This window comes from Phodopus roborovskii, unplaced genomic scaffold, assembly GCF_943737965.1.
Source record: "Phodopus roborovskii unplaced genomic scaffold, PHOROB, whole genome shotgun sequence".
Classification (NCBI taxonomy): Eukaryota; Metazoa; Chordata; class Mammalia; order Rodentia; family Cricetidae; genus Phodopus; species Phodopus roborovskii.
The window spans coordinates 22,953,028-22,978,403 of NW_026126407.1; the positions used below are offsets into that span (position 1 = coordinate 22,953,028).

Consider the following 25,376-nt stretch of genomic DNA (forward strand, 5'->3'; position numbering starts at 1 on the left):
GTCTGACAACAACACTCACTAAGTGCACTCTAGTTGTTTCTGTTGATGGTTCTTTGGATGTGCTTACATGTAGATGGTTCTGACAGTTACACCATTAAGCACTTTTACTCAGAATACCACACAACTATATAATAATCTGGGGTGGGGAGGCACAATTGAAATCTTAACTTTCAATCCAAAACATCACTTTTCTTATGGTCTCACCACAAATCAGTATTTTGTAATAACATGAGTCATAAGGGGCACTATATGTTATGTTACCTGTGCCCTGTATTTGTGGCATACAAGCTTCCTTAAGATCCACTCATCCTGTATCCTATGCGTCCCTTTTTAAGCCCCACCTCTGTTTGGTTCATCTCTGTAGTTAAGTAAGCTAATTGAAACCTTTGTTCTTGGGATTTAGGATGGAGATATTTAAGTCCATTTGGGAGGAACAGGTATTCAGGGGGTTGAGACAGTTTGGTTCAGCCTACCTACAATGGAAAGCTGAGGGACAGGACAAGAGTTATGAGAAGAGAAAGCCATGAGAAGATGGAGCAGAAGGTGGAGAAAGAGGCTCATATATGCTGCTTTGGCTCCTGCAGAATTCAAGTGCCTGGTACCAATGACTATTTTTTTTTCTTAAAGAAATAAACATCTTTATTTGATTTATTCAAAATTAAAACCAAAAATCATATCTGACAACGGTCTCCAGTGTCCAGTCAGCACCAGACACTTCAGAGCAGTCACAGGCATCCTGAACATGAAGGCCTTGTGATGTCAGCCATGAAGAAATAGGACCCACTTGCAGGTGGGAAACAGTTGGAGCAGTTGAAGACAACAGTGGCCAAAGTCCAAGGTGACTGCAGAAGAGGAGTGAGGCTTCAGATACTCATGGCTTATTCCTCATATTGAAATCTTAAGTTAGCTTTGGTGGTTTCTGCTACCTGCAACCAAAACCTCATCAAGCAACCATTAGTGGTTTCTGCTACCTGCAACCAAAACCTCATCAAGTGACCGTTCTTTTTTCATCAGCAGTGATGATGGAGGTTGGCAACTGTCACTCACTGCTCAATCACTGCCTGACTTTACATCAATTAATCAGGAACCCATCACATACTGAGTGAAGTTGCCAATGCTTCAAGTGCTGATCATGTGAGTCAGACTCTGTCCTACACATACACTCAGGAATTTACAAACTAATTTAGAAGCTGGGGGTAAAAACATCTAACCACACACAAACAAGACGGCATGAGCAGTGCCGGAGGAAGTGCAACTGTGCTGTAAAAGCAACAAAAAGGAGGGAGTCATGAATCTCAGGGGCACGGCCCACTTTTAAACTTGGCACTTCCAACACCATGCCTGTTATTCTTCGTGTAGCAGGTGAAATGTTGGGATCAGGAATAAGCAGAAATGTGGACAATTTTACCCTAGAAAACTATTATGAATACTGACTATTATTCAATTGTCAGGAAGTCAGGAAGAGAACAGCCTTCACTGCCATGGCAGACTGCTTGGTTGCTGTTCCTGCCAACTTTGAGTGAAGAAATATTTCCATTCGGCTCCGATTCTCAACAGAAGCAAACAAGGAAGCAATGTGGTTGACTTCCGTTCCAGGGGCTCAGTATTAAGTTGGCTGAGGAAACTGCCTTTTGCGGAAATCACTCTGGGATAAGTCAAGGGGGAGGAACACTGGAGCCCAGATGGCAATGTTTTCCACTCCAATTACAGCAGGATACTAATGTCTTATTCTCCATAATTAACTGCTTGCTGCTGTATTTACAGCTCATCCGCTCTGCTCTGCCTTCAGTCACACGTGCTAAGTGGAGGCGCTCCTACAAACTGCCACACAGATGACAAAGTGGCATTCTGAGCTGGCAAAGGAGGAAAGCAAATGGAGAGCAGCTTGCGTGTATCCTCCATCCACTGCAAAGAGCAAACACAGTTGTGCTGCTTACTGCCAGTGTTGCCATGAAGATCTGTGACATTACAAAGTCCTGGGGCCAAGGAGATGGCCCAGTGGGTATAGCCACCCGTTGAGCAAGCCTGAAGACCCGAGTTCTACCCTGGGACCCACACAAAGGTAGACAGGGTTGTCCTCTGACCTCCACACATGTACCATGGCACACATGTTGCCTGGTCCCACAGACACACACATCTGTCTGTCTGTCTGTGTTTGTCTGTCCATCCGTCTGTCCTGGTGCCACAGACACTAACATCTGTCTGTCTGTCCGTCCATCCATCCATCATCTATCTAAACACACACATCATTTAAAGTTACTATTATTTGAACAGAGGACATCATTTTGAGGGCCATTTACTTAAACATTTCTAATCTATATTTCCAGTCATATCCTGGATTCCACCACTCTATCTCCAGACATGGGCATCTCAACTCAAATGTCAACATATTTTCTGGCACAATGAAAAGTATCTTCTGTATTCATCCTTTTTGGAGCTTTGTTTAAATCCCAGCATCATTCTGACTTTTATCCGTTTTGCCATACAGTGACTGCCAGTGGATGGCAAGATATCTGTGAAACAGGCTTAGATTCAGGACCTCTCCCATCCCATTTTTTTCCCCTCTGTAGCCTGAATCTGAGAAAGACCTCACTGTATCTTTAACTCAGTAGATACAACCCCTCATAGTAACTCTAGACCCACCTGTCCACACAGCTTAGAGGGTATTCACATAATCTTTCCAGTTTTGTAATGCTAAAATGACAGAATTATGTAGTTTAGAGGCTAGTAGAATGGGTTCTGGAGTACAAGTACTCAGTCCTTGCTCTGGGTGAAGCCCAGGCTGGAAAAGCCTTTGTTTTCACATCTACTGAATGAGGCTATTAGCAGTAATGATCTTGGAATGTCTGGAAGCATGCATGAGGGTACATTATAAATACATGCTGTTGTTATTATTACATGTTTTAGTTTCCAGTTAGGTCAACTGTATCTACCAAAATCACAGTCCTTTTATCCCATCTGGGTACCACACTCAAGTCCAACCCAACTCCCTGTGATATATCCAAATACTGTCTTTCAAAGAATGACAAAATCTATTAGGGGACATTTCACTAGCCAAGAGCTAAGCTTAAAACTTCAGTACGCAGCTGTAACTATCCAGGAGCTGAAAATGTAGGCAGCAGTGCCCACATGCATAAACTCCTTGAAGTAGGCATGCTTACAATTTGGCACAATCTTTAGCCACACCTCTATCATTTGCTGAGGTGTGCCCTAGGGCTCTTAGTTTTCCATATTTGGAGGCTGATTCCATCACCATCCCTTTCTTTGACTAAAATCATACAATGTTTCCAGCTTGTAAGCTTCAATTATCTGTGTCTTACTCTCTATTTACTGTCTCTAAGTAATTTTCAACTTAATGTTCTGGTTCTAGTTGCTCTGTTTATCATTTCCCTTCTCCAATTACATCTTCCCATGAAGATTCTATTTGCAATTCTCATCTCCTGTTATTCAGGAAACCTACTTACCCCAACTCTCCCCCTGCCCTCTGTTTTCAGGGTTTCTCTGCTTAGTCAGGTCAGTAAGACTCATCAGTTTCCCTCCAGCTGCCTCTATTTAGAAGAACCTCAGCCTTTAACAGACACCACTTTCTGGGGAAGGGTACAACATCTGGAATTCAGATGAGCACCAGTCTGGGAAGAGGAAAGGTGTTCAATCAAAAACTCCAAACTGGGTTTTCATTTTCAGGCTCTGTAAACTGTTTATAAAGAGATCTGAAGAGAAGGAAACAGTCTTTTGTTGTTGTTGGCTTTTTTTCTTTAGGAATGGCACTCCAGAGAATTTAATCTATAAATGGCTTTGCAAGCTCAACTTTGAGAAAATATCAATTTATCTGTAGTGCTTGCTAAAGATGTTGAGTTCTGGCCTCTCTCAGATGTATGTTATAGCTGTACTAATTTACAAATTAAGCTTACATTTCTGTTAACTGTCATGATGATACTGTAATTCAGCAATTCCCATGTGTAGAACAGGGAGTACTGGGTGTCCCTGAAATAGTTTCATGTCCCTGCTTACATGTGACAAATTTTTTCCTAAAGGTTACACAAGGATATGCATACTTCCAGAGAACACAGGAGAAACCAGAACCTAGCTGTATTCTAGGAAGCCAAGCATTAGAGAAATTGTATTTTTGTTGTTTTCGAGAAAATGTCTCACGTAGTCCAGACTGGCCTCAAATTTGCTCCCCAAGATAAACTTGAACTCCTGCCTGTATTTCCATCTTCTAAGCGCTAGGATTACAGACATGTGCCAGAACTTCCAATGGAGAAATATTTTTTATAGAAATGTCAATTACCATTTAATGAACTTACTATTTTAAATTAAGCTAAATTTTTGGGGAGTGATTTTTATTTCTTTTCTTTTTTGTCTTAAAGATAGGGTTTCTCTGTGTAGCCTTGGCTGTTCTGGAACTCATTTTGTAGACTAGGCTGGCCTCCAACTCAGAGACCCACAAGCCTCTTCCTCCCAGGTGCTGGTATTAAAGGCATGTACCACCACTGCCCATTGGATTTTGATTTCTTAAATGGAAATTATTGGTAGTTGTAATCTCTATAAACAAAATCCTTTGAAATTCTTGGTAAATTTACATGCAATGTACTCCCAAACCAAAACTACCACAATTGTTGCTATATTAATAATGGCAATGTGTAAAAGATGAGACAGTAGCTGACCAAGATACACTCCTAGTCTATACATTTTCCTTTACAAAAGAAAACCAGAAGGAATTCATTTTATACTTTTAGTTTATTTGCTGACCAGACATTTTTGATCGAGACAGGATGTGAGTATTTAGCTCTGGCTGGCCTAGAATTCACAATGTAGCTAGCCAAGGCTAGCCTTAACTTGCAGTCCTACTTCAAAGGAACAGACATTAATTAGTAAGGTCCCAAGTAACATCAGTATGCCAAAATTTAAAGATTATCATAAAAAATAAAGGAAAAACAGTTAAAAGGTTTTAGAAAGTGGTAATTACATCTGGACACTGAGATAAGGGAGTGATTAGAAGGAGGAAGCCTGGATCCTTTGTTTGTTTGTTTGTTTTTAGGTGATAGGGATCAAACCCAGGACACTGCACACGACAGGCAAACACACTATCACTGAGCTATACACCACACAAGATCTGCACACTTGAAAGCATGTCTTTGCCTCCCTGGGCTTCAGGTGTTCCCATTTTTTTTTTTTTTAAAAACCAAATTGTGTTTAATGCCTTCCTGGCATTAAACGTCTGTTGCCATTTTGTGCATTCAAACTGCTCAGGGGCAAATGAAGCGACACACTCAGTGCGCATTAGAGCAACCCTAAAATTATAAATCAAAAGCACGTCAACCTCCTACTTAGAAACCTTTAATTACTTCCCACCAAGTTCCAAATTAAACTTTGTCAAACTTCTTGGTACTGACCCGACAAAGACCCAGTGCCCAGGTCTCTGGTCTCATCTCCCTCCTTCCGTGTGGTCCCCCTTTGCTATTTATTCTCTCTTCTTGCAAAGTTCTACTCTTATTCCAGATAGGCAGAAGGCTTCCTCCCTTTCACTTCCTTACCCAGTTCCTGTTCCATCACTTCATTTAAATTTCGATAAAGCACTTGACTATCATCTCAGACACCGCTGTTTTGACCTGTTCGTGGTCTCCCTTCCCTACCGCTTTAGCAGTGCCCAGGAGCAGGGTCTTGAGTGGCTTCCCGGTGCGAGCCGCGGGGGCGCAGGCCTGGTCTAGTATTCTGTATATACTTCACGGTGGAACCCCCACACCCACACCAGGCCTTCCCGAAGGGCAGACATCGCCTCACCCTCCGCGCCCAGCCCAGCCCAGCCCAAGCACCCCAATCTCTCTGGAAGCTACCGGAGCAGAGTATTCACTCACCGTGCAGGAGTCAGCTTCTTCCGCCCCAGCCGATGCTTGACCCGGAAGCACTGCTGGAAGGCGACCCCACCTCCGTGCGGAGGTCAGGAGTACTTCCGTCGGAGTGGCGAGCGGGCAGAGTGGCGAGCGGGCGGCCGTGGCCGCGGTGAGGGGCGGTGTCTGGATTGCGGGGCTTCCTGGTGAGGGCGGCGAGGGTTGGGGTTGCTGGGGTCACGGGTTGAAGGGCTGCTGCGCTTCCTGATGTGTTTGGGGTTTTCGTTCGCTCAAGGGGCTGGGGAGCTTGTTTACCTCAGGCCTCGGGGTGGGACCTGCGGGTGGAAGTGCGGAGACCGGAGACTGGCCTCGCTAGCCCGGGAGCCGCTGCTGCCTGCTGCCCCGACTCCTTGTCGCGGGGATGGGCTGCTGCGCTGACCGGGGTCGGTGCTCTCAGCGGGTCGGAGTCACCAGCCCTCTGGGAAATGCGATGGGGACGCGTGTGCACCGAGTGTGTTTGTTTATGTCTCGACTGTGAGGCGCCTCAAGGCGTTCTACTTGTCCAGTCATCTGGATCTTTCTCTTCCAGCCAGGAAAACACATTGACCACAGAGTACCCGGCAAACATTAAAATAGTCCAATTCCGTATGTCTGGTATGTGTTTGGTTTGGTTTACAGGGACGGTGGAGTCGGTCATCACTGCACACAAAATCTTGTCGTCTGACTCTGCCTAAACCCCTGGCACGTCCTCGATGCTTACTAAAATCTTTGTTGTGCAAGTGAAAGAATAGGGACAGAGTTTGCTAATTTGGAATGTTCTAGGTTCATAATATTAAGTGAGTTTTTGCAATGTGTATTTGCTTACATATAGTACATCTATGAACTATTACCATATGTTGAAACCTGGAGAAAAAAGAAAAAGGTAGTTTTAAAAGGTACATTTTTTTTTTTTTAATACTGCCCAAGAATACCTTCTGAACTTTGTCCAAGCATGTTGGTGTCTTTTTATTAGATCAGCCTTTGGACCGAATGGGTCAGAAATTGCCTTACATTTCTCCTCTGTCTCCAGAGCTGGGCACATAGTGCGAATGCAAAAGATGTTTGCCATGAATGACAGATTCTTAGTTGGTTTATGTGGCAGTTGTTACTTTTGTATGGATTATTTTTCTTCATGAATTAAATATATGCATGCCATGTACCCACAAAGTTTAGGTATTAGTGTGTTGTTTTAATCCACCTTTCTAGCCTCGTGCCTCCCTTTGCTTTTTCCCTAATATAGTCATTACTGGAGCCGACCATATCATGGATCACTGACCTTTCTCCTGTGTTGTTTCCATACCTTTTGTTTTAGTTACTTTCCTGTTACTGTGACAAACTACCCAGACAAAAACAAGGAAGGCTGGTCTTATCTTGAGTCACAGTTCACTTGGCCATAGTGGCAGGAAGGCCACATAGGAAGCTGGTCATATTGCATCCATGGTCAAGAAGCAGAAAGCAGTGAATGCTTGTGATCAGCCCTCTTTCTCCTGTTTATACAGTTCAGAATCCCAGCCCATGAAATTGTGCCTCCCATTGTAGTGGTCTTTCCATATTTGTTAACCTCATCAAGATAACCGCCATAGATGTGCCCAGTGGATTCTGGTGGTTCTAAAACTTGTCAGTTTGGCAATTGAAATTGACCATCACACCCTTGAATTCATCCTTTAATTGACATTTTCATTCGTTAAAATCTTAAGTGTCTTGAAGGTGGGTGTTGTGAACACAAATGTATACAGGGTTTGGTCAGATTGCTATAAATGAGTAATACAAATCTGGAGATAGTAGAATGAGAGAATACCCTTCATCCAAAAGGGCTCAAAAGCCATTTGGTACCAATTAGTTATTGCCTGGTCAGATGGCCCCCGTTGCCCCGTCTCTCACTTTCACAAGGGGTATTGGAAACTTCTATTTCTTTTCCTATGGAAGATGAAACTTTAAATGGTAGTAACTAATTAAAACTGTTTAAACAGTGTAGGCCAATTAAAAACACCTGTGGGCTATAATTAACTAACAAATATCCAGTTTGTGACCATGGCTTTAGGTTTATTTTAAGTGCACTCTACCAATCACTCTCTGCTTATAATGTCTTCTCTGATCTTTAAGTTTAGTGCTGTGTGTGTGTGTGTGTGTGTGTGTGTGTGTGTGTGTGTTTGAGACAGGGTCTCACAATGTAGCTCTGCCTGTCCTGAAACTCACTATGTGGACCAGTTTGGCCTTGAACTCTCAGAGGTCTGCCTGCCTCTGCCTCCCAAGTGCTGAGACTAAATGCACCACTAAGTGGTTTTTTTTTTTTTTTTGTATATGCTTTAATTATTGTGCCATATCCTTCCTTGCTCATTTCTTTTTGTGCTATATGCCTTGTTAATTTCTTTTTTAGTGCATTAAAAGCATGATAGCTTGATGAGTTAGATTTATCTCGAACGTAGTACATACCTGAATAAAATGTATGTCAGCATACTTGGTGTGTGTGTTGTATATGTGTGTTCCTTGGTGATAACTGGTTATTCTTGGAACTAGTATTTCTTTTAGTGGAAGAACCAGTAATATGTTGGCTTTAATTGCCAAAGAGCTGTGCTTTAGGGAGGCATCAAATTGGGTAACATTGCTATTCCAAAGCTGACCTGAGGGCCAGTGAATGTTTTTAGGGCATAGAGCTCTTACTTAGCATGTATGAAGTCTTGGGTTTGATCCAAGCACAGCAGAATATATGAAATAAAAAAGTGGAATTCAGTTATGCTTTGGTTACATCAGATGGTCTAACTATCAAAACCATATTTGAAATATTCACAAAGAATCTTAAAAAATAGAAAGCTGATCTGACACAGTGTTACTTGGTTGAAAGTTTTTTGAAAAAACAAACTGATAAAAATTCATGATAAAAATTTTGAAGGGCAAGCTAGTAAAAGGAAAGACTGACAATGGGCTTTATCAAAAAATTCTTGGTGGAAGACCCTATGAAGATAATGAAAAAGCCAGGCGTGGTGCCTCATGTCTGTCCCAGCACTTGGACGTTTGAGGCAGGAGGATTGCCATAAGCTAGTGGCCGGCAAAGAGGGAGATCTGTCTGAAAAGGCAAAACAAAATAAGACAATGAAAATAAGCTTTAGACTAGTATGATATTGAACCTAGATATTAAGTGCTTCGAAACTCAACAGAAAATGACAAAGCAACCTAACTAAAAAAAATGCCAAAAATGTTACCAGATGTTTCTCTGAAGAGAATATTCAGATGGCAAATAAGCACCTGAAAAGATGCTTAGTGTCCAGTCACTGGGGTAATGCAACATAAAAGCCACAGTGAGCTACCACCACATATCTGTAAGTGTCTCCGTTAGGGGAAAACATCTGATCAGAATACAGACATTTTTGGTCATTTGTACTGTTCTGGAAAAGATGACAGTTATGTGTAAAATGAAGCATGGTCTTACTTTATAATCATGTTTCATGTAAAACTAATCATAGACTTATCATATTATTAATAAAGTAGTTGTCATTTATTCCAGAGACAAAGCTTATGTTCACATAAAATCCTGTATGTGAACTTTGAAAATAGTTGGCCTGCTGTATCTGGGACTCAGCATTCATAGATGCAATGAATCATAAGTGGAAAACAGTTGGAAAAGTTTTATCTGCGCTAAACCTATATGGACTTACTGTTCTTAAGACAGTTTACATAGCATTACATATGGTGTTAGACATTACAAATGAAGTAGAGGTGATGAAACTTCGAGGATGTGCCTTGGTCATATGCAGATACTGTCCATTTATAGAAGGGAAGTGACCACTGCAGATTTTGTTGTCTGCAGGGTTCTTGCAGCCAGTTCTCTGCAGATATCAAGGGACAGGTGTGTATGTGGTAAGATTTTATATAACTTATGTACACATATATGAGTATATGTAAAAGGTGTAAGCTTGGAAGGACACTGGTGGATTGTAACAATGTCATTTTATGACTGGGGGGAAATGGGTGAAGGTATATCGGATCTCTTTGTATTATTGTACTAGTGTATGAGTTGTAAGTCTCAACATTAAGCAGATAGTTGATACTAAAGAAGTCAATGTCAGTAGAAGTAGATAGTTTGTACTAAAGAAGTCAATGTCAGTAGATTCTCATTGAGCTTTTGTTTTAGCAGGTGATGTTTTAGTCATGTCAGATAAGGATGCTACAGAGACCTCAACGGTAACAGAAGCAACCCCAATCCTTAAAGATGGGAACTGTGAGCCAGCCGAGAAGCCAGAGGATAAGCCTCAGCCTGTAGCATCCACTCGGAAAAGACCAGAGACCAATCCTTCCAGGGACTTCGAGGCTTCCCAGCTTCCTGCTGAGGTGTCACAGGCTGTAGCCAAAGTAACAATCTGATAAAATTTTGGGATTTAAAAATGCAAAGCTTAAAAGAGATATGGTAGCAGTACTAATTTATGGTGACATTTCCTTCTTTTTACAGTCATAGAGTAACAGGTTCCTGAGTTCTAGAAATACCTTTATCAGTAATTGCATTCTCTGCAGAGTATTTATGTGCTGATGGCTGGCATTCACCTGTCGGTCAGGCAGTATTTACCTAGGTCACAGATTTGCCCACCTGTGCTTGTCTGATGACTTAATACTTCGTCTGAGTCTCCTCTAATTTCCTGTTTTCTTTTGTCTTGTTTTCTCTCTCACTGGAACAAATAGGAGACTGTTTCTAAAGATGCATCCCAGACTGGATGGGGTTACTGGGGCAGCTGGGGCAAGTCCCTGCTCTCCTCAGCCTCAGCTACAGTGGCCACAGTAGGTAAGACTTTGGTTAGGCCCTTATTTTTTGTGTACACTGGTGCTCATGTTCTATTGGGAAGTTGAAATTTAGGGATTAGTTTAAGCCTATGTTTTAGAGATATTAAGTCAGTGGGATTTTTGTTTTTTTTTTTTTTTTTTTGGTAAGGAGATAATGACAAGAATACATATATCATTAAAATAATGTGGTTTTGGGACCATGGTTTTAGAAGAATTGCAGGTTTGGGTTTTTGTTTGATTGACTATTCAGTTTTTTTTAACAGCACAGAGCACACAAATGTTCATTGTTTTTCTCATCAGGACAAGGTATTTCAAATGTCATAGAGAAGGCAGAGACTTCTCTTGGAATTCCTAGCCCCACTGAAATTTCAACTGAAGTCAAGCAAGCAGCAGGTGAGTACATGTGCTCGGGGTTTTGGTAGAAGCTTAGTTCATTTTCAGCACTAGCACTAATGCTTGGTAACAATACTAATTGAGTACCTGACACTTGACACTCAGACTGTGAGGAAGAATCTTGAGTGCTAGCTGTGTCTCCTGAAACCATTCATGTGTCTCTTTACTGCACTTCTGCATACATGAAGTTGTGATATTTTGGTTGTGATCTAACAAAGAAAGCTTGCCTGAAGATCAGAGTGCAGAGCTAAGCCACTAGTTAGTCATAGAGGCCAGGCAGTGGTGGCCACGCCTTTAATCCCAGCACTCAGGAGGCAGAGGCAGATGGATTTCTGTGAGTTCAGGGCCACCCTGGGCTATGTGAGATTGATCCAGTCTAAAAGAGAAACACAACTAGGTGGTTGTGGCTCACATCTTTTATCCCAGTACTTGGGAGTCACTCGCCTTTAATCCCAGCATTAGGGAGGTGGAGACAGGAGTGATTCGGCTGGATGGAGAGAGGAATATAAGGCAGGAGGAGACAGGAGCTCATTGCATCAGTCTGAGGATTCTTAGACAGGATTGCCCTTTGGTCTGAGGATTTAGTAGACGTAAGAACTAGTGGCTGGCTGCTCTGCTTCTCTGATCTTTTAGCATTAACCCCTGTATCTGACTTGGGTTTTTTTTTTTTTTTTTTAATTATTAAGACCAATTAGAATTCTCGATACAGCAAGTGATTCAGGGGACTGGTAAACATTCAGCAGTAAAGCATAGACTCTGAGTAACTGCTCTCGGTGTTTTGCTTGCCATAATTAGGTTTATTATTACTAGAATTAGCTACGTTTGAATAAGTCGTGGCAAGACAAAAAGATTTTAGTGTGTTAGCTTTTTTGTTCTTACTTGGATTTTTTTATGAAGGTGAAGCTTTATTCTGGTTTGTTTGGTTCAAAGACCTAGAGTCACTCAGACCCAAAGGACACAATTATCATTAGGGAGCAGGAGGGTCAGGGGCTGTAACAGAGTTTTAAGACCAGGTGTACTTGTGTCTCTTAGGGGTCTTATTGTTTCTCACTGTTATTTTTCTTTGTTTATTTCTATCATTTTCCTCTTGAAGCCACCTAACTCTCTGTTTTCTCCAGCTTCGCCTTTATAGAATTCTGGCATACATGAGTACCGGGGACCAGTTATTCCCACTTAGGAATTCTTTGGAGTAAGAATTAGATTGGCACTAACATTAGGTCTCTTGACTGCAGCTTAGTTATGGCCAGAAGACAAGTTCATGTTACACATACACGGCCCCATAGGCCTCTACATGTGAATCTGAGGCGCTTTTCATAGCATGGAGTAGCCTTTACTCGAAGGCTTTGTTTTAGGCCCAGCTCTTTTGGAGCTCTCTCCACTTCCCAAGTGCTTTATGAGTCTGCTCAGTAGTCAAGTTTCTTAGCCTAGTACGAGCTATGGAGATTGTTTAGCTTACTGGTCCAAGGCAGATTCTTTTTCCAGCCTTGGGGAGTCTCCTTGTGCCTATATACTGAATGCTGTGCAGTGCAGTACTCATGGAAAGGCACTCAGGCATATGTGTGTAGAGGCTCAGAATTCTGAGATGCCTCCATACTCTCCAGTCTTGCAGATTCCCCTCAATCTTTGCTGTCTCTTATCTCTGCCTTTACCTCCCTGTGCGATAGTTGGAAAGTTCTCCTGGATAGCAAGCCAATTCAGTCATAGGAGTCACTTTCTCTCTCTTTTTTGTTGGCTCAAACTCTCTTTGTATGATTCTGAAATTGTTTCTAATCTCTTGTGCAGTTTTGGAGCTGCCATGGTAGGAGATCAGGTCCAACAGCAGTTAATACATTGTAACTGGAAGAAAAAGTCCACAGATTATCTGGTAGCCCAGTCTGTAAACTGCTTGCTATAGCACCAGGACCTGAGTTCCACTCTTAGAACCTGTGTGAGAAAAGCTGAACTACTACTACTGGGAAGGCAGAGACATGAAGCCACATGGGGCTAGCTTAATCAGTGAGCCCTGGGTTCCAGTGAGAGGGACTGTCTCAGGAAAAAAAAAAAAAAAAAAAAAAGCTTTCCTGAAGAACAGTTAGAGTTAACCCCTGCCTCCACATATATGCACACACATGTGTACTACATATGCATGAACACATAATCAAACCCCTTATCCCCCAAAACTGATCTCTTACAGAATTTTTTTTTTCTTCTTCCAAGACAAGGTTTCTCTATATAATAATCCTGGCTGTCCTGGAACTTGCTCTGTAGATCAGGCTGGCCTTGAACTCATAGAGATCCACCTGCCTCAGCTTCTGGAGTACTGGGATTAATGGCGTGTGCCTCTTACAGGATTTTGAAAGTTAATAAATTGGAACAGATTGTTTTTGAGGCATGGCCACCTTTGTAATGCAGGTCCGTTTGGTGGCAACTAGTGAGCATTGTTTTCTAGGACAAAGTGAGTTGTAGTTTACTTTTAGCTGTATAGTTTTATGTTCGAATGTGTAATCAATAGAACAGTGATAGGTACTTCCCGGGATCTATATACTTGAAACCTAAGGATATTTTATTACCAAAGAGATTCATGTAACTCTTCTCCCTGGTCAATCACTTGTCTTTTTTCCAGTGCTGAATAGTTGTCCCTTGTCCAAAAGTTTGTGTCTCTGAGACCTTTCAGTATATATTCTGACTTCACAACAACCTTTAGTTTGTTTAAGACTTGACTTCGTTTTTGAAATGAAATAAATGAAAAATAAGCCTATTTTAGCTTTATAATTTTAACATAGACAGATGTTTTATTTTAAATAAATACAGATAGGCCTGAAGCTTTTGTGTGGAGAAACAGGGTCTAATTAAAAAAAAAAAAAATCTAACACATATTTGCTATTAGAGCAAGTAATGATCCTTTCTTTCATGTTTACAAACCTCTATTTCAGGAGAAACAAATGCCAGTGAGATTGAAAGCTCACCAGTGGCTGGGCCTTTCGGGATGCTCTCAACCATCTCAACAGCAGTGCAGAGCACGGTAAGCAAGAAGTCCACGAGCCTGCCCTGTGTCGGTATGGTGGGCTGTGTGCCTATCTCCCTGTCTTGTGATGCCTGAGTACTGTTGCTCCTAAGGGAGTCCAGATCACTGAGAGTCACTCACTTCTCAGGGCTAGAGTAAGAGCCAGAGAAGTGGGGTGTGAGTTGATTATTTTAGGGACTGCAAGTCCTGATTTGGTGTCCTTAGGGAGTGTTTCTGCTTTACAAAGATAGTTCTCTTATAACTTCACCTTCTGAGCAGAAGGGACATTTGATCTTTTTGATGGATGATGGACGTTTGCTGAACTATAGATGATATGAATGTTTAAAAAAGGATAGCATCGGGCCTTTAATGTCTTTCCTAAATGAGGGTAGGTGGCTAGTAGTTTTTATTTTGGTTTTTGACTTTACTCTTTTTTTTTTTTTTGAGACAGGGTCTTGCTCTGAAGCACCAACAGCCTCCAGAATGCAGTCACCTACCCTTGTTCCCCAGAATAGGAATTGCAGGCATGCCTTACCATGCTTAACCCCACTGTAACTTTTTGAAATATGGCAGCACATAGAATATGATAGCATATGTGTTCAGTTTAAATTTTCACAGTATACTGCTTTCAACCATAGTAAGAAACTTTTAAGTCCATTGCTTTTCCTTCTTGAGGCATGTGTTCTTCCCCCAACTCAGATAGCTACCCCCAGGACTTCTACTATCTTGAGTTAGTTTTGACCTGCTCTTCTGCTTTGTACAAGTGGAGTCATGGGTGTGCATTCAGTGTCTTTCATACATTGTGTCTGTAATACATCCATGTTGCAACTTTGTTGTACTTGTAGTGTGACTTGGTCACATTTTATTGCTCCTACCATTGGTTAACACCAAGCCAGGCTCCAGTAAGCTATTACAGAGCATTGCATTGCACACCCTTATACATGTCTTCTACTACATCTCTGCACACATTTCTCTTGGGTGTATACACATTTCTCTTGAGTGGGTTGCTGGGTAATGAAGCTGCAATAAATACTGACCCACAGTTTTCCAAAGTGGTTCTACCTATGTGCATTTGTGTTAGTGGCATATGATTACTTCAGCTACTCAGCTACTTCTCAGGCTGCTCAGTGCTTGGTAGTGTTGGCTTCTTTTTTAATTTTTTTTTTTTCTCCTGGTACTGGGATTGAGCCTAGGTGTTGTTCGGTTATAGTTGGAGGAATAAAGCTGGAGAAAGGGGGGTGGTCCTGAGTGGGTGGTCTTAAAGTGAGGGACCACGTGGGAGAACATAGCAGGTTCCATAGCAGGTGAGGGTGACCTAGGCAGAGGGAATAACATGCCATGCAGATAGAGCTTAAATGAGGAGTTTATTTAGAAAGGGAAGTGAGGGGGGAAGGGAAGAGACATAGAGGCACCTGGAACAGAAGAGGGGAGAGAAAGAGAGAGAGAGAGGGAGAGAGAGAGAGAGAGAGAGAGAGAGGGAGGGAGGGAGGGAGGGAGGAAGAGAGAGAGAGAGAGAACATGAGAGCAAAGAGAAGAGTTGGAAAGAGAGCAAAAGCAAAAGAAGAGAGAAAGCAAAAGAGAGCATAAGTGGGCAGGGGTCTGACTTTTAAAGGGTCCTTTACACCTGCCTGCAGACTAGTACTCTTGGAACCCTGGGCTGACCAGAGTACTGCCTGAGTGCATTCTGCCAGGTGACAGGGGCAGGCCAGCGTAATGCCTGAACCCTTACAGCTGCCCTTCCTTGCCTCACACAGGACAGATACTCTATCACTAAACTTAGCAATACATCCCTAACTGCCTTTTACTTTTTATTTTGAGGAGGGTTCTCATCAGTGGCCAGAATTTACTGAATGTTCCTTTGCTGTACCTGAACATTCTCCTTCAGCCTCCTGAGTAGCTGCAACTATAGGCCTGCATTGCCAGCCCCACACTGTTCAGCCATTACTGAATAGTCAAAGTGTAAACATTCTCAGTGTTGTTGTAATGGAGTTTTATGGCTTTCCCAGGGCAAGAGTGTTATCAGTGGGGGTTTGGATGCCTTGGAGTTCATTGGAAAGAAGACAATGGATGTCATAGCAGAAGGGGATCCTGGATTTAAAAGAACCAAGGGCCTGATGAACCGATCTACACTGTCACAGGTACTGTTTCATTCATCTGTGCACTTCCTGTGTGTGTTGATTTTAGCTGATGCTAACTTGGGAACCTTGTTAGTGTTTTTTTTTTTTTTTTTTTCTTTTGAATCCTTTGAGGTTGTGGGGTAGCCAGTGAGAGGCTCCAGTACATAGAGGAGTTCCAGCTGTTTGTCCCTCTCAGCAGCCTCCTGTCAGCAGAGTGGAATGCTAAACCCTGTCAGAGCTGTTAGATTAATTTTTAAGCCACCTGCAGAACAGCACCTGGTGTTTTGGGTGTTATTTAATGCCTAGCATCCAATTCTGTGCGATAACTTTATTGATGCTCTTCCCCAGCTTCTTGGATTTGAACTGCGAAGCCAGGATTGAATGGAGCCTGTGTGAGCAGTTGTGCTCTCTTCTGCTCTGTAATCTCACTCTTGAGCTCTCATTACTTGGTGCAGTGCAATGCTTCCATCTCTTTTTTAGGTTTTACGAGAGGTGAAGGACAAAGAAGAGCAGTGGCCCGCCAATGAGGTAACCATGGAAACAGACAAGAAAACTCATTATGGGCTACTCTTTGATGAGTTTCAAGGCCTTTCACATCTAGAAGCTCTGGAGATGCTTTCCCGAGAAAGTGAAATAAAGGTAATTCCCAACCCCAAACCCCTCCTAAAAATATCCTCACAAGGGGATGCTGCAGATGTGTTTCTGTTGTACATTTGGAAAGAGAGATGTTTTTGGTGGAGGCTTGAGACTTTGGAAGTGCCAGCACAGCAAGCAGAAACCATATATGAACTAATTGCTGGAAAAAATCAAGGGTGATTGTCCTGCTTACATAGAAAGGACAGGGTTAAAAAAGCTCTTAACACATTTGTAATTTTCCAACATCTGTCTGTCTGTTTGTATTTATCTTTTTTCTGCAGTCTCTTTGGCTCTAGCTTCCAAAAATTTACTGACTTAAGCTTCCAGTTTGTATATAGTTAACTATTGGCTTTTAGTTGGTTCAAGGCTTTGTGTGTGTGTGTGTGTGTGTGTGTGTGTGTGTGTGTGTGTGTAAGTGTGTAAATAGGACTACTGTGTAGCCCTAACCAGCCTGAATTTGCTGTAGACTAGGCTGGCCTCAAACTCACTGAGATCTGATTGATTGTGCTTTCTGAGTGTTGGGATTAAAGGTGGACATCATTGTACCTAGATCAATATTTATTTTTTATTATTTGTGTATGTGTATGCCTGTGCAGCAGGTTCCCATGGATGCCAGAAGAGGATACCAGATCCCTAGAGCAGGGATTGTAGGTGATAGTGAGCAGCATGGTGTGGGTAGTGGTATCTAAACTCAGGTCCTCTGGAAGAGAAGCAAACCCTATTAACTAACTGCTGAGCCAACTCTCCAGCCCAACTGAAGACTGTTTCATGTCCCATTATTTATAAGCTGCTGTTAAGCACTAATAGTTTTCAGATATGTCTAGCCCATTTTACTTTGGAAAGTACAGATTCTCCCAACCTTTCTTTCTGTAGGAATTAGCTTTTTGAATTAAAATTCTTGGTTTCTTTTTAATGATTAATTTATTCTTTTTTTATGTGCTTTGGTGTTTTGCCTGCAAGGGTGTCTATGTGAGGGTGTCATGTTCTCTGGGACCAGAGTTAACAGAAATTGTGAGCTCTCCTGTGGGTTCTGGGAATTGAATTTTGGTCCTCTGGAAGAACAGCTAGTGCTCTTAACTGCTGAGCCACCTCTCCAGCCCTGAGTTAAATTTTTATGGACTAGAAGTTGGCCATGGTGACACAAGCCTGTAGTCCCAGTTCTCAGTAGGCTGAGGCAGGAGACTTGAGATTTCAGGACTAGTCTGGGCTATATGGTGGGATGTTGCTCCTCCTTCCTCTCCAGAACAACTTGTGCCGATTAGTTAGTTTATAATTTAGATTCCATTTGACCTGTGGACTCATCTCTATTTGATAATCTTTTAATTTTCCCACCTGTTTGTCTTATATCTATTTAGGTGAAATCTATCCTTAGTTCTCTAAGTGGAGAAGAATTACAGACCACAAGACTTGAATTAGAGCAGCTCAAAGAAGCGGTTTCCCTAGTGGAGTTCTGTGAGGATGACGAGGAGGAGAGACAAGGTAAGGAAGCTTCTGCACCCAAGCGAGTGGCTCCCTGTCGGCTGCAGCGATGCCCTTGAAGGAGTCACCTGGCCATTGTAGTTTTCTTACAGAATCTCCATGCCTTTCTTTCATCAGGGCTTGCTCACCCTTTGCTGCAGGGCCCTGCCACTTCCCTGAGTGTGTGCTCCTGTCAGCTCTGTGTGTGCTCCTGTCAGATTCTTTGCTGTTTGACAGGTCGCCACTGTGAGCCTTCCTACTGGTTAGACACTTCCTCTGTGCCTTTTCTGCTGTTCTAACCCCTGTCCCATCTTGAAGCAGGCAAGGCAGTTGTTACCCCAGACTGTGGATGATCCTTTTTCTTTTTCATGTTTACTTAATGTCTGTGTGTGTTAGGGAATGTAAATGTTGAAACCACGCAGTTTTGCAAAATTAGCAGGAAATATGGTTTATAGTGTAGTTTCTGGGCAGGTGCATATTAATCTCTGATCAGGACAGTTTTACTTGGATATTTCAGTTGAAAATAATTCCAAGATCAAGAAAGTAGAGTTTAATGACTACTTTTGCCTTTTGCCTTTTTTTTTTTTTTTTTTTTTTTTTTTTTTAATGAAGTAAGCAGTTAGAAACATTGAAGTTGATCCCTTCAGGGATCATCCTTGCATACATAACCTGTGTGGCAGGTTAAGCTGGTGGTTTATGAAGTGTAGCGTGGCGTTCCTATGTCCCTGTCACCCTCAGGGAGTCAGACTACACAGTACTGTGAGAATGGAACAGAGCCTCCCTCTGAAGAGGGTTAGTTTAGCGTTTACTGCTTTAACACCTGGATGATGAAGAATAGCAACAGGTGAAATGTGCCGCCACGATGTGGCTCTGTCCAAGTGGCAGGCAGCATTGGCTTGCACTGCTGTGTTGTGTCTTTACTGCTGTACATTCAGAGTTACAAGAGAAGGGCCCGTTTCACTGACCCTTGAGTTGGGAGGAAATGGTGTGAGTTATCAGTGTTGTCAGATGTCCGCTCTAAAGTGCACCTCCATATACTGTGCAGCGGACACTGAAGGATGATTGTCCCAGGAAGAGCGTGTTGTGTTGAGTTTGAGCTGAACTCTCTTCTAACAAAGAAGACTGTTTTCACTTAGAAGTATGAGCAGCTGCATAGGCCGTTCAGAAGGGAGTAGTTAGTGGAACAAGCCTATAACACCAGTACTTGGGAGACAGAGGCAAGAGGAATGCAATGAGTTCCAGGCCAGCCTGTCTCAAATACCCCAAACCCAACCTACCAAACAAAAACCAAAAAGAATAATAACAGGGCTGGAGAGATGGCTCAGTGATTAAGAGCTGCCCATACAGAGGACCCATGTTTGGTTCCCAGCATCAATATCAGGTGGCCTACAAGCTGCCTGTAACCTCATTTTCAGGAGGCCCAGAGCCTTCTCATAGCCTCTATGAACATACTTCATCTTAGTCAGTGTTCTGTTACTGTGAAGAGATACTTTGACTACAGCAACTCTTATAAGAGAAAGCATTTAATTGGAGCGTGCTTACAGTTTCAGAGGTTTAGTCCATTTTCCTCATGGCAGGGAGTATAGCAGTACCCAGGCAGACGTGCTGGAGAGGTAGCTGAGAGTTCTACATCCCGATCCTCAGGCAGCAGGAAGAAAAAGCCACTGGGCCTGGCGTGGGCTTTTGAAACCTCAAAGCTCACCTGCAGTGACATACTTCCTGCAAAAAAGCCACACTTACCCACCAAGGTTATACCCACTCCAACAATGCCATGCCCCTAATCCTTTCAAATAGTGACACTCCTCAATCTAATCATTCAAATTTATGAGCCTGTGGGGACCATTCTTACTCAAACTATCATATACACCTCCCAACACAAAGATAATTAATATAAAATTATTATAAAAATTATAAAAAAATTATTATAAAAAAAAGCAAAACAAGGTGAATGAAATTACCCTTGACTTGTTTAAGTCACTGATGATAGAAATTAAGAATAAGTGAAAGTTAGAATTTTGTGAAATGTATTTATTGTTTTGATGAACTTGGCAGTTTACAGTGCTGCTCTTCTGAGGAATCCTGTGGTGATAGTAACAGTAACATTCACTTTTGTATGTTTTACAGTGAGATGTGTCAGCATTTTGGATATCTTCATAATGGAAGTGAACTTTTTTCACTGACTGATGTGTGTTGTATAAAATTACACCTGAGCAAGAGATAGCCTAGTGGCTTTTAATGTAAGACAACCATGTGTGTCTTCAGGTTCATTATAATATAGGTTATTGGAACTAACCTTTAAGAAATAACCACCTGTTGAATATTTCCATAGTATTAAAGAATATTCAGTGGGGGCTGGAGAGATGGCTCTGTGGGTAATATGCTTGCCATGCAAGTGTAGGAACTGACTTCGAATCTCCAGAACTCATGTGAAAGTTGGGCATGGTAGAGGACTTCTGTAATCTTAGCATTCTTACAGGGAGGTGGCAAGTGGAGACTCCTTGGGAGCTAAGGCCAGTTAGCCTGGAAGACACTACAGTCAAAGAGACCTTGTCTTATCTTAAACAAAGAGAAAGGAAGGACTCACACCCAAGGTTGTCCCCATCACCCTATCCCTCTTCTTCTCTTCCTTTCCTGTCCACTTTCCCCCCTCCTTCTCCCTTTTCCTCATACACACACACAAGATTATTCAAGAGTAGTTGTTACTGGTGTCTGCAAAGTCATTAAAATGTATTTTCCCTTTGCTACAGTGCATCTCTGTAAGGTTGGATATTGTCTACATACTTGAAATCTCCTGTCTTAACAGTCTAAGTGTAAAACTGCTTAATATAATTTAGCTCTCTTTCATTAAGCTACTTGTTAGACATGTAACAAAGATATAAAACAATGACATTGTTTTCATTAATTTTTCCTTTTTTGGAAGATGTATTTTTCTTTGAATGTATGCTTTATTGGGGCAGGCAGTGTAGCTCAGTGGGTAGAATGTTTGCATGCATGAAACTCTAGGTTTAGTCCCATAACCACATAAAATGGGACATGATGGCCCACGACTGTAATCTCTGCAGTTGGGAGGTAGAGGCAAGAGCTTCTGTTCAAGTTCATCTCTCACTGCTTAGTCCCTGTTTCAAAAGGAAGTTGGACTTGGTCGGGTGGTGATGGCACTGACTTTAATCCTAGCACAGAGGGGGATCCCTGTGAGTTAGATGGCAGCCTGGTCTACAAAGTGAGTTCAAGGCCTGATCTACAAAATGAGTCCCAGCACAGTCAGGGCTGTTACACAGAGAAATCCTGTCTGAAAAAGAAGTTTGTTTTATTAACAAGTAGTAGGGCTAGTACTGTTTTGTGTGTGTGTGTGTGTGTGTGTGAGGGTTCATGCCTATGTATGCATGTTCTTATTGAGGACGAGGATGATGTTGGATGCCTTCCTCTGTTGTTTTCTGTTTTACTTTTTTTTTTTTTTTTTTTTTTTTGGACAAGATCTCTCAATGAGTCTGGAGTACAGTTTTTGCTAGGCTGGCTTTCCAGTGAGCTCCCAGTGTCCTCTGTCCTGCCTTCTAGCATTGGTATTACAGACATGAGCTGTCACACCTGTCTTTTTATGTGCATGTTGCAGCTCTGAATGCAAGTCAGCATCCTTGCACAGCAGGATGGAGCTGTCTTCCTAGCCTGTGTTTATTATTATTGTTAGTTTTTGCATTTTTTATTTTATTGAAAATAGATTCTTTTCTTATATAATATATTCTGATTATAGTGTTTATTAATGAATACTTTTTTTTTTTTTTCCCCGAGACAGGGTTTTTTTGTGTTGTTTTGGAGCCTGTCGTGGAATTTGCTGTGTAGACCAGGCTGGACTCGAACTCATAGAGATCCCTCTGCCACTGCCTCTGCCTCCCAAGTGCTGGAATTAAAGGCCTGTGCCACCAATGCCTGGCTTGCCACAGGGTTTTAATGTTTGAGAATTTCTGGGTTAATTATACCAATCTGCAGCACTTAAAAAATCCACTGCAATTGCTTTTTAGTGCTGTGTGTCTCAGTCTTCTGTGAGTTTACCTTTTACTTTTGTTGAGTATGGGACGTTTGCCTTGGACAGCTCTAAGTCTCATTTAATTTTTTTCATTTCCAATCTACTATGAGTGGGAAATCAAACAACTTACTCAGTCTCCTGAGAGCAAAGCAAAGTTCCTCTGAGACAGGGCTGTAGGTCTCTTCTGTGCGAGAAGAACAGAGGCTGAGTGTGGACTTTACTTAGACAGGGATGTTTTTTGTTCTCTTTGTGTACTGAGAAGTCAAACTGGCTGTGTATGTAAAGTCTTACTAAGTGGCAATTTATGTAAAGTTTCAGCTCTTGATTAGAAATGGTATTTGAATGTATGTCTTAGAAATTGTTCAGAGTTCTTGAGATGCCAGTTTAGTAACCCAAATGATAAAATTTGAAGTTGAGCTTGGGTTCCAAATGAAGACCCACCTCTCACAAACCCATGTGACCGCTACAAGTGTTGCAGCCTTCCTTTTATCTTGGTTAGAAGATGGTCTCATTCCTCTCATGGTGTTATGAGGAATAAATTAAATGTATTTGTAGCCAGACACATAATAGGTACCTAACAAATGTTTGCTATTATTTTCATAATTTAGAAACCATAAATATCTAGGTAAAAAAATCTGCATCTTAAAAACCGTATCAGGTGTTTTCATTTAATTGGACTGTTATATAAAATTAAATAAAATTAAAAAAAAAAAAAACCGTATCAGGAAACCAATAAAGCAGTTTTGGTTTAAGTTGTTCATTGTTCCTAACCAGACCAAGGGTATGACAGTTCCCATATATTTGTCAACCTAATTATTTGTACACAAGTTATTTGTACATGGGACAATTAACAGTATCTGTGTTCAATTTAGTCAATTTCTAGGCTTTGCACAGTAAGTAGAAATCTTCATTTTTCTTTACTGTTCAGAGGGCCTCAAGTTTTTTGAACAGATGGAACAGTCTGTGACATTCTTTTTACCTTTGCTAGGAATGAAGTCTTTGAAAATACAGCAATGGCTTCCAGCACAGTCCTCCTGCCTGCCCTGCCGCAGCTGTCCTCTGTGATTCTCCTGCCTGCCCTGTCCCAGTTCTCTGATTCTGGTGGAAAATGCTCAGTGACTTGGGAGTTAATTTATGCCACTGTTGCTGTTAAGACAGAAATGAGGGAATAACAGGAGGAGACAGTGCAGAGCCCAGCTCTTGATGTTGGTTGCTTTCACTTTAGACCTCATTTCAGAGTCTTTCCGTGTGGGCAACTCCAGCCTCTTCCCACTGCCCCTCTTAAGCAGTAGTACCCTGCTTCCTTTCCAGCCACGAATCTAAACAAACACTGGGTCATTGAGCCACACACCCAGCCCAACAACTACTTCTCTTCTAATTTAGCAGCTGTTTGTTTACTCACTCAGTTTTGTGTAGCAGGAGTTGACAGCAATTACCACACTTTTTTTTTTTAATCACTGCTTTTGATAGTAACAGCTTTTTGATAACTCATAGTATATTTGAATGCTTACAAATTTAATATGTGCACTGTTGTAATGTTCTGTTATGAACAACCTAAAATATAAAATATTTATGTGGGGGCAAGCATAGATTCCTGTTCTTTCCTCTGTGCACTTGGTTGTCTTGTGAATTCCCTGGACCTTGTGTGTTCCAGGTGGGTTCAGAGTCCCACCTTACACCCAGTCACACTTAGAGCTTGGTTGGGAAAACCAAATGACTATGGAAGCCAGGTTTTGTTTCCTTTTGTGCTAGGTTGTGTTGGTTGTGTTGGAGTTGTTGACATGAGTTATGTGAGTGAGGGCTGTATCAGTGATGAGCTTTTCCCAAAACCTGTCATATTGGAGGTCAGTAAATCATTTTTATTCTCTGCTTCAACTATCAAGAGAGATAGTTGAAGAGAGGGTGAAAGTACAGTTGAGAGAAGAACCAAGATGACACCTTGGAAATTTTCTGGGGATCTTTTTGAGGAAGTATTAGGTATAAAGGAGAACTCCTTTGTTCTTATGCCCAATGGACTTACGATTAAGAAACACTCTTACATATGTTCGTGCTGACAGATTTCTGTGTTTTAAGAGCTCTGATTGGCACTGTATGGGCTGGATCTCAGCAGGGGCCAATGGACAAGATTTAGATGAGAAGAGAGGAGGCTATTATTGTTTGTTTAGATGTCTCTATGTGCTGTGATCATGACCCCCATTTGCTTGCATGTTTTGTGTCTCCTTGTCCTAGTGAGGATCTTTATTGCTGTGATAAGTACTATGACCAGAGCAACTTGGGGAGGAAAGGGTTTATTTTTCTAACCCTTTCAGGCAACAGTTCATTGCTGAGAGAAGTCAGGAAAAGAACTTAGACAGGGAAGAAACCTGGAGGCATGAGCTGATGCAGAGGTCATGGACAGTGTTGCTTACAGGCTTGCTCATCATGGCTTGCTCAACCTGATTTCTTTTCTTTTTCTTTTTTTTCTTTTTTTTTTATTAATTTATATTTTACATTCTGATCCCAGTTTCCCCTCCTTCCTCTCCTCCTGTTCCCTTCACTTCCCCACCTCTTCTCCCATCTGATCTTCAGAGAGGGTAAGACCTCCCCTAGGAAGTCTACTAAGTCTGTCCCCTCATCTCCTTGAGGTATCAGCCTGATTTCTTATAGAACCCAGGAGCACCAGCCCAGATGTGATACTGCCCACAATCAGCTGGGCCCTCCTTGACCAGTCACTAATGAAGACAGCACTCTACAGGCTTGCCCACAGTCAGATCTTAGAGGGACGTTTTCTCCACTGAGGTTCCCTCCTCTCAGATGACTCCACTTGTATCAAGTTAACTTAAATCTAGACAGCATAGTATCCTTGGCAGGCTTCCTCAAATGTTTTATGTGGGTCTTGGTTTTTAGGGGATGAAGAGTTTACCAAGGAGATAACAGAACTGTTTGCTCAGCTTCATGTCTCATCCAGACCAGAGAAACTTGCCAGGGTAAGTTGCTTCATTTTGGGGATTTTCATTAGAGTAAGTTACTCTGTTTTGGGGAGTTTTCAGTATCTTGTTGGTAATATTTCAATGGGTTTCAGGTGTGACGGCACATGCCTATGATCCCATCATTTGGGAGGCTGAGGCAGGGGGATTGTAAGTTCAAAG

The 25,376-nt window shown here is 41.9% G+C and overlaps 1 protein-coding gene across 3 annotated transcripts in view; it reads left to right on the forward strand.

Annotated features, from left to right (window-relative positions):
- The first annotated feature begins 5,909 nt into the window (after positions 1–5,909).
- Fam114a2 (family with sequence similarity 114 member A2) overlaps positions 5,910–25,376 on the forward strand; it is a 30,404-nt gene continuing 10,937 nt past the window's right edge. The window contains exons 1-9 of one of the 3 annotated variants that reach the window (XM_051180630.1): positions 5,910–6,037; positions 10,000–10,217; positions 10,542–10,641; positions 10,941–11,033; positions 13,946–14,034; positions 16,023–16,154; positions 16,614–16,772; positions 18,125–18,248; positions 25,135–25,214. In XM_051180630.1, the coding sequence (XP_051036587.1) occupies positions 10,017–10,217; positions 10,542–10,641; positions 10,941–11,033; positions 13,946–14,034; positions 16,023–16,154; positions 16,614–16,772; positions 18,125–18,248; positions 25,135–25,214 (978 nt within the window). In that variant the 5' untranslated portion in view covers positions 5,910–6,037; positions 10,000–10,016. The remainder of the gene's footprint in view (positions 6,038–9,999; positions 10,218–10,541; positions 10,642–10,940; positions 11,034–13,945; positions 14,035–16,022; positions 16,155–16,613; positions 16,773–18,124; positions 18,249–25,134; positions 25,215–25,376) is intronic. The other 2 variants (XM_051180633.1, XM_051180631.1) reach the window with 2 other exon arrangements.